The sequence below is a fragment of the Bidens hawaiensis genome, unplaced genomic scaffold (assembly GCF_021521415.1).
Source record: "Bidens hawaiensis isolate Kalapana, Puna unplaced genomic scaffold, B.hawaiensis_p1.1 tig00020325_1, whole genome shotgun sequence".
NCBI lineage: Eukaryota > Viridiplantae > Streptophyta > Magnoliopsida > Asterales > Asteraceae > Bidens > Bidens hawaiensis.
The window spans coordinates 296,240-306,484 of record NW_027493089.1 but is presented as its reverse complement, the minus strand read 5'-3'; the positions used below and the strand labels follow the sequence as shown (position 1 = coordinate 306,484).

Below are 10,245 nucleotides of genomic sequence, written 5' to 3'. Positions count from 1 at the left end.
GTGTAATTACACTATGATGTAATTACATAATTACAATACTTGTATATAATTACACTACTTGATTCTCACATTTAGCATTTTAATTTAATTTGTACGTTAACTTTCCCTTTTACATTTGATCTAAAATACTTGAATAAAACACTATTTATTAAAATCTTGTAAATTACTTAAATTCAAAAGTAAATATGAAAATTCATAAAAACATCAAATTAAGTGCAACTTATTTTTTGCAAATCAGAACGATAAAATATAACTAACTAAGTTGTTTAATGATCGACAAGAAGAGCCACCTTCAACGATGGAGAGGTTTACCTTCTCCTTAAGATAACCTATTCTATCACGCATTTCTTCTCCTTCTTTATCCTTCATTACCTGTTTAATCACCTTCTCGATTCCCAACCTTTTGAACCCGTCCTCCAACAACATGCCAATCTTCCATACATCACTCACATATCTTGCGTTTATTGGTTGGTCAACAAAACATGGGGAACAAATCATGGGAACTCCTTCACATATGCTTTCTAATGTCGAATTCCATCCATTATGAGTCCAAAAACACCCTGTTGCAGGATGAGCTAGTACTTCCGGTTGAGGAGACCATTTTACTATACGACCACTATCAGCCACTCTTTCAAGGAATTCTTCAGGCAATGACTCAAGCCATTCTGCACCTACAACCATCCCTGGTCGAACCACCCACAAAAACGGTAAACTTATATTAGCCAGCCCATGTGCCAGTTCTTGAAATTCTGACTTAGTTATACATGTGGCACTTCCAAAACTAACATACACTACTGAATTGGGAAGCTGTTTGTCTAACCCGTAAGATGGAGGTAATTAAGTAATTATGTTTTGATGGAATTCTAGTTCCTTTTAACAATCTTACAATCCAAACGATTCATAATTTTAATTTTATATCTTTAATAATATACAGAAAAATTGGTGATTACATCAAAACAGAAGGCAAGCGGGCAACAAGCTGCGCCGCTGTCCCCTTTTTGAATCACAAAACTACATTAGCTGATCTTGGAGTTATAACATTACTATGCATAGCACAAACCAAATGAAAGGATATTTATTGTTATAAGATTCGCTCTTAGGGACATATCTGTTGATTGGCGTTCAGTTTCTACTCTTTATTGTGGCCCGTAGTGGATGAAGCATCTGACTCGTGAGCCCAATCGTATTAACACTTTCTTGGGCCATACCGATCAGTTCCCACTCAAACTCTTGTACCATTCTTCCAATTCCAATGCAAGAGATCAACATTGCTTGAAGAGCACCCGCACACACCCGCTTCCCCCCTCCAAACGCCATAGTTGCCTGGAAATCAATCGGTTTATTTTTCTTCATAAATCTCTGTGGATTCCACTCTTCAGGATTCTCCCAAACATTCTTCTCCATGTTACATCCATATATGTTTACCGCGAGCTGAAAATCAAACATATTCGTTTTGAATTTGCCAAAACAAAAACCTAATATGTAGATTAAGATCACATGTTTTGACTAAATATTTATATAGTCAACCTCGGTCCCGGCTGGAACATGGTAACCTCCTAGAACCGTGTCTTCGTGCACATACCGTAATGGAATGATAGGAGCGGGACTATGCCTTCTTAAGGTTTCATGAAAAATAGCAGTTATGTATGGCAGCCGAGTTAAATGTTCTTCTGTTATCTTCTCCGTCCCACAAACACTTTGGATTTCTCGACACAAACGATCCTGAGTTACATAATTAGACCATTTGACATAGTTAATATGCATCAAATGTTGTAAAAACTTATACTATTTATATCATTGGTTGAAAGACCAGAACCAACCTGAATCTTGGGCTTTTTTGCAAGTTCATATATTGCCCATTCAGTGGTGACCATAGTGGTGTCGGCTGATTCGACAATTGGCTCCCATAGTGACATAAGTAGTTCTTGATCGGTTAACGCTTGTGCCTCTGATAGCAAGTAATCAATGTAGCTGTTTATGATCTTTTTTTTTTAATCAAGAAATTAAGACGAGTTAGTACGTATTATTCAAACATGATCGAACACGATTGACACCACTAATATTAACAACCAAGAAATCAGGAATCGCAATTTACCTCCCCTGAGGCAATACGGTTTTTATGTTCTTTAATAAGAGCCTTCATCGCAGCTTCCTTTCTTATATGCATTTGTTTCATCGTGTTCTCAAACTTTTTATTCGAGAACCACTTCAGATTCGGGAAGAAATCTCTCCAGTCCACACTGATAGCACCCATCAGCGGCTCAACCACCAGCACCTGAAGCAGCTCGTCTCGGCTCATGGTGTGTTTGAGATCCTCCACATATATGCTTTCCACATCCTTTCCAAGAACCTATAAAGGTAGAGAATGAAAAAACACAATTCAAATGATAATCAAATAATAATTATAATAATACGCGCTAATGCGAACTCACTTGTCTCAATGTTAATCCAAAAAGTTCAGACTGGAATATTTTCCTTAGATTCACTTCTTGTTTGGTAAAGGTTTTAACGGATGCATGCAGTTGGTTTGAAATATTGCCATCATGATGTCTCTATGAATGCGATGTTTGTTCTGAAAATATGCATTTAAAACGAAAAGTTTAAAGAAAAGGCAGTAAAGCACTTAAGCGCACGCAAGTGTATAAATTTAGGAGGCGAACCTGCGCATTCGGTCCCAATAAACCAGTGAGTAGATGGCGTTTGAAGGTTTTGTGAAAATCATTATAATCACTCAAAGCTACCATGGATTTATCGGCTGAGAGGATCTTTAATGCATTTGGTAGCTTTCTTGTTGAGATGGATTGAAATCTGCTAACAAATGCCTATAAAATGCATGAAAGTAGATGAGTTAAATGGGTCGTGTTTGTGGGTTGATGTGCCAACCGGCGGACGTGAAGCCGAAAATCATGTGGACATATGATCATGAAGACGAAACGAATATTCAATGCTTGACACTAACACAACCCATTTAACCAGAAACGTTTTTTTTATTTCTTTCTGCATATTAATACTATAATACCATTTCACAACCAAAACTAGAAATGCATATAAAACAATTACACACCGCACGTTTAATAAAATCAAAAGTATATGGGTTAAAGTCCAAAGCAGATTCAGTGTTAAGCCAGGGGAAGCGTAGGCACCCTCTCAATTTCATATTTTCCCAAGTGCCCCATTCGTGCTTTTTTTAGTGTCCCAAACCCAACTTTTTAAACGCAAGTTTAGTTTTGCTTTCACAAAATAACAATTAAGCTTACATTGTTTAATTGTCTAACCACTTCATCAATTAGTTACTAATATAGTGACTTAGTTTTTTTAGTTTAATTGAACCGTTATAAAAATTAGACTAAAATAGCATTTGGAGTATCATTTATTTTTTATAATTCTACACTATTTAACTTAATTTTTTTTTGTTATATTTGTACATAAGAGCTTTGAGTTGTGCCAATTATGCACAAGTTTTTATCAATTGTAATATGTATTCAGTTCATTGTGTTTTGATGAAATTTATTGCTTACATTTCTATACGTGGTTTACTTAATGCAATTTCCTTTGACCTGACCCATTTCCGTTTGACCCGTTTTAGTTTGACTTGACCGGTTCTGGGTTTACCGTTTTTGGCCCCCACTGGTAAAAATTTCTGGATCCGCCATTGGGTTAAGTGGATCAGCCTGTGAACTAGTCAAGTTAACACGAACATGACATGCTTAGCTAAACGTGTCCACAGGTTTAATTTGAAACTTACATGAATCTCTGTGTGATAAAAACCTTATTAATTTGGGTGTAAGATAGCATAGCATTAATTATATTTCGACTCGGATTTTGCCATTTGAATGATACTTCGTTTTGGCGAATTCAATACTACGTCGTACCTCCTTGGCGACTTCGTTTGAACTCACCACCACCAGCGAGGTGGCTCCGGTTCTAATTGAATAAATCGGACCATAAGTTTCCGCCCATCTGGTAAACGTCATGTACGGTTTCTTTTCCTTCAACTGCAGTAGATTCCCCAGCACTGGCACCCCAGGCACTTCTGCAAATATTAATCACATATACTTGACAAATTCTGACTTTAAACTCAATCTTGCATGGATCTAAGCATTAATACTTGTGTAGAAGAGTACCAGGAACTGGAGGGAGATGATTTGATCGACCGCTGTGATTGGAGGCGTGGTGGCTTCTGAGATACCAGAATGAAATAGCGATGATGAGTGCAACGGCCATACCGCCGACGGCTAATGTTATTCCGGAAACTGTCAGCATATCTGCTTGTAGGGAGAAGTGATGGTGGATAGTAGAGTATTCTAAATTATTTATAAAGTGGTAATCTTTTTATTCAGCTAAGGAGGTATGATCTTTATGATCAGCTAATTAACTTTGTTGTGATTATGTGAGGATGGTGGATTGGTGGTTGGTGCTTCGGCAGCAGATGCTATTAGGTGATTAGCAATTAGGCAAGGAATATATTAGTAGTAGGTAGAGCCGTCGAGGTAATTAATTACCTTCTCATTGTGGGACTACAGCTACTGGTTGTACGCAATTCAGGAATTTGTGGGTTGTCTAATGATATTTCCTTTTGGAGTTGGGACCCTCGCGAGGACGAACTTGATGGCATACATGCGCATGTTAGGCGCAGGTGTTCATAACCCGAGTACGAACTTCGTAGACCCTTGCACATGGTTATTGTCTTGTTGTAGACCCCTGCCCTCCTAGTTTAGGTAAGGGTTACGTTAAATCAACATTTTTAACAAATTAATATAATAACCAAAAAATGTATTTTTTTTATAACTAGCAAACATTACATGTGAAATAAATAGTCAAAAGCGAAACCCAAAAATTCGAAATGTTACATGCAATACCTCCAAACACCCCGATCCTAAATCAGCAACCAAATATAAGCATATTCACTTGTCATCAGATTAGCCATCGAACATAGTATGCTTTAATGCCAACTTATACCCTAACATAGTACATGACAGAAACAACACCCAACAAGAAGCCTAGAGGCGAAAACAAATTAAACAATGACACAGGCAAGACAAAGGAAGTGTGATATTGACGGTAGCCGTTACCAGATATCTTTTGAAAAGCTAAATATATATTTTGTGTAGTGTAGAACCATGTATTTTGTATATTGCATACCTACAAAAGTTATATTAATGTCTTATGTGTAGATTGATCTAAATAATACAAGTCTTTTGAGAAGACAACATAGTGGAATCAGTTTTCATTTCTGCACACACGTACTGCTTTTGTTTTGCTTGTCTACATATAGAAGAAGCAAGCATACGCGTGTGCTATAGTGTAGCTAATTATTATTTTTCAAAGGCAGGTAATCTGAATTTTAAATGGGTCCCTTTAATCATATAGGTACCTTTAAAATTCGTTTGTTTTGTGTGGAGGTTAATTTAGGATCGGATTCTGGTTGCTAATAACTTTAAGTAAGACATAAATAAACCGCACGTTCTGTGAACTGTTCATGAATCATTTGGCAGAAGTTCGCTTATGAACATTCATTTAATAAGTGAACGAACATGAACAAGAAGTTTGTTTCATTTAGTCAAATGAACAACTTGAACGGGCGTTTCGTTCGTTCATTTATGTTCGTGAACGTTTGTTTAGTTCGGTCATTTATTTACATATTTTGATACGGTTTTTGAATGAATCATGTACTTTTAGATGATGATACGATTTTACTAGTCAGGTGTCCGCGCAATGTAACGGGAAACAACAAAGGTTATTAGTGAGCCAAGCCTATCCGAACCAAGGCTAGCTAGAGCTCGACTCGAACTTCGTACCGAGCTCAGCTCGAAATTATAGCTGAAACCTTAAACTCGAGTTTGTTTTGATTATTGTGATATTTATATAATTTGAGTTCTTTTAATCATATTTCTATAAAACGTATATGAATAAACTTGTACCTTATAATTTACATCTCGATATTGACTAGTAGCTATGATGGGTTAATTTATAAATTTATAAAGTGGTGACTGTTAGTTGTGTAAATAAGATGGGTTATAATTTCTTTTTATTCAGCTAAGGAGGTATGATCAAAGATGATCCGCTTGCCTTTGTTGTGTTTATGTGAGGATGGTGGTTGTTGCTTCGGCAGCAGATGCTATTCACTTATTCTTATTCTATGTGATTAGCAATTCGGTAAAAAGGAATATATTAGTGGTAGGTAGAGGCAATTAATTACCTTATGGGACTAGAGCTACTAGTTGACCATAATTTAGAACTTCGTGGGTTGTCTGATTATATTTCCTTGGGGAGTTGGGGACCCTCGGGTCTTATAGCATTCTTATCCAACCCTTCATTTTGTGTGAGAGGTGTTTTTATAATTTAGAGAGTGATTAAGGGTGTTGTGAGTGAAAAGTTTTTATATTTTAGAAAAAGTAGTGATTTTTCTGTATATTTGAAAAGTTATTGTTCATTCCCTATAATTTTTTAATATATTTTGAGAGTGGTTCTGAGTGAAGGAAAGAAAAAAAGTATAAAAAGTATTATTAATTGAAATAGAGAGAGAAAATTTAGTGAGTTTTAGTGTAATTTTTGATTTATAGATAGATGGTAGGATAAGAATGCTCTTATATAACAAATACAGAAGAGACGGTACGATAACAGTGTTTAGAAAGCACACGTCTTCAACTTCAAGCCATCAAAAGTGAAGTAGATACGATAATGCAATAGGAACAAAAACAAATGAGAAAATAAGATTAAATAGGATAACATGGTTCTGTTCCCGCCAATGGATCATGTTGTTAATAAGTAGTTGAAATAAAAGAGGAAATTGAAATAGCCATTGAATGCATTAAGGTTGTGAATTGAGATGTGCTACTTACAAAATCAAAACTTTATTATTAATACCGAATACTTCACCTTGAATTAACGTTATCGAGTTCTTTGTTTATGTTAGAACCGTTGTAGATCCAACAATAGCCACCCATTTAGGTTTACCGATGGAAGAAAATATGTAAAGGGTCAATCAATGGCAACCGCTGGTAGGGAATTGTGACAATCCTCGATTTCGGGTCAAATTGTATTTATTTTGTATTTGTTTTTATGTTGTAAACCGACCCGATTTTTATCCCGAACATTTCAAATATATAAAATATTGGATTTTATGTTACTAAAACATTCCCGCTTGTCTAATTTGAAAAAACCCCTTTTACGGATTCGAAAACGGACTTAAAACGCTCAAGATACATAAAAAACGAACTTCAGGACGCGAACCGACGTGCTAACCAGCAGCAGACCAGCAGCCCATTTTTTTATTTTTTATTTTTTTTGTTGTTTTATGACTTGTCTTGACCCCTCTTGCATGCAAACCTTGATATCACACCCCATACTTGACCCTTTCAACCCACTCTATATATACACCCCTATCCCCTCATTAATCATTGCTCATTCATCTCTTTCTCTTCCAATTCTCAAGCATTCAAAGGTGTTCTTCATATTTTTTTGGCAGTTTGACTTTCCAAAGTCAAATTGACCATAGTCTTACATTATAATCAACTTGTTAACACTTATTTATACTTGAAAATTGTTATACAACATATATATAATAGCACCCTTTGTACATTCGGTGGGCATTTCTCCGGTCTCGGTCGGTTAAGTGTCCGGTCCATAAGACAAAGCTACATGGAGGACTCGTAGTAGTCCTTGATTATATATATTTTCCGCATCTAACTATCAAACTAGTTATACTTGTTTAACTTCTGCCCATCTTAGTTTTATTTTACATTTTGAGTTCCATGGTTATGGGTTTGTAGAGACTAGCCTCGGTTATTCTGTAAATAGCTCCAAACCGGAAGCAGAACTCTTGTTTACTAGTTTGTTTAAATAGTTGTATAAACATGTTTTATGTAAGATTTGAGTTTCTAAAATCATTTTGATTAGTTCCATGGTTATGGGTTTGTAGAATCTAACCTCGGTCTTATCCCGAAACAAGATCCGAACCGGAAACCGAACTTTCGTTTAAAGACTTTGTTGTTGACTTTTTGTATGTAAAACTTTGGTATTATTATTTATAAATTATTTTACAAGTTCTATGATGTTTGGACATGTGGTAACCATTCTTGGCCTTATTCCAAGATAAAAAACCGAACCAAACCGAACTAAACCAAGTTTACTCGCTTAAGACACACAAGTGTGTTTTTAACCATTAAAGCTTATATATTTCTTTAAAAATACTTTATAAACTGATTTTAATTATTTTCACAAAGTACTCGGAATGTTGAATCCAACTTGATCCTATAACAAAGTTTGGACCGACTAAACCGAACACTCGATTAACGGACGTTGTTAGTTCTAAAACAATAGAACTACATACTTGGTTAAGTCTTTTTAAGATTTATTGAGTTATCCCATACATTTATTATTTTGGGAAAGTTGACTTTGGGTTTGGTCAAGTCACCAAGACCCGAACCGACCACCCGAACACTCGTTAAAACCCGTTTTAGTATATATATTATAAAGGGACTTGTTTTCTTGCATTTTTACCCACCTTATTACTTAACATAGGTTGAGTAAAATTAAGGGCTAGATACTTTAACCCGGTTTCGAGCAAACTTACATTTTTAAAGGACTATTATTATAATTTCTTAAATATTTACACTTTAAACCTTAAACTTTAAATTGTTTATATTTCTTAACATTTATTTTCATTTATAGACTTCCAAGACAACTTTTCTAATACAAGACTTCTTCTCTTTTAGGCTTCGTTCGTTAAACTCATCATTCCGGTTAATCTTCAAATCATCAAATCTTTCAAGTTTATTACTTGAATGTGAGTACTTTCATCCCCCGTTTTCACTCTTTTATATTTTGGGGGTGACATTGCAAACTTATTCAAATCCAAATGATTTATACTTGAGTCTTAAACCACAAACTTTATTGTATACTTCACTTAAATAAATGCTCGATTTGGTGATTATATGCTTATATGCTTAAGTGCTAATGTGTTTACCGCTTTTGGATGGTTGATTCATAAATCCGAGTATATCTGGCATCCCCTTATAGAAGGTGTCGTTAATGTATTCTTATTAACGATTTCATACAAAATCCGAGTATATTTGGCATCCCCTTATAGAAAGGTGTCGTTAATGTATTCTTATTAACGATTTCATTTATCTAAATTGTTGCTATTATTTATTGTTTTGTATACAAGTTGTGTAATTTCATATTATATATCTATTGTTCAAAAACTATGAAATTGCTCACCAACCTTTGTGTTGACAAAATCTATTTATGCAATGTTACAGGTTTGACTTTAGGTTGACTCGAGGACTTGAAGAAAAAAAAAACGTTATCGAGACTATTAGGATATTAGCAAAACGAACAATATATTATTTACTATGATTTGAATTCGGTTATTGTATGAACAAGTTATGTGACTCTTTGTGTTTTTATGAATTTAAATAAGTTGATTAAATATTGTCACTTAATAGTGTCGTGTGCGATGAAGAATCGGTTGCGCCCCGACGTTTCCGTCATGGCCGGGGTGTGACAGGAATCAACCAATAACACAAAAATAACTCGGTGATTGACACTGATATGACAAAAATATACATGTACCTACATTTTAAGTCCAGATCTAGTCATAATACAAAACTTTAAGTCCGAATACAGTACTAAAATCCACATCACTTTGAATATGGCCCCAAAGTGCTTTAGCAAATAAGCAAAAAGCATGTGGTTGCTAGATTCCTCATAATGACACTCAACATAAGGACACCATCACCAATAAACTCATAAAATCAACAGTCACTATTGACACATCAAATACTCTTGATCAACATGCTTAAATGAAAAGTATGCTAGATTATTATTATCTTCTTTTATCGTTTAAAAATTAAACTTCTTTTCCTTAACTTTTGCAAAACCATGTATTTTGGATAATTTTAGGCTAATAATTATTTAGTTACAAACTTAGAATTAGTTTAAGAGCATGTTTTTGTTAAACATTTTCATGTTAAAAATCAATCGTAATATATAGTTGTACTATTTTGTAAAATACAATCTATAGTAATTATTAGTAACATACATACATACATAAATAAGATATTCCATTTAGGTCTAAAGCGCCAAGAAAAAATCAAATCAGTTTTCAATCATTTAACAAAATAAATACTTTTGCAAAGTCATGTCACATCTACCTTTAAAATATTTCACGACATGTGAAATCAAATTAAATTGATACAGAGAGAAATATAGCATGCATAACACATCATATGGTACCATTAA

General features: G+C 34.7%; 1 protein-coding gene across 1 annotated transcript; it reads right to left on the bottom strand.

Moving 5' to 3' along the window:
* Positions 1-234: 234 nt before the first annotated feature.
* LOC143560355 (ent-kaurene oxidase-like) lies at positions 235-4,263 on the bottom strand. Its single transcript, XM_077048672.1, has 9 exons — positions 4,125-4,263; positions 3,873-4,033; positions 2,661-2,822; positions 2,433-2,552; positions 2,096-2,350; positions 1,821-1,982; positions 1,528-1,722; positions 1,209-1,431; positions 235-683 (listed from the first exon to the last, which is right to left on the bottom strand). Exons 1-9 carry the CDS (start codon positions 4,261-4,263, stop codon positions 235-237), a joined length of 1,866 nt encoding a protein of 621 aa, XP_076904787.1.
* Positions 4,264-10,245: the final 5,982 nt, after the last annotated feature.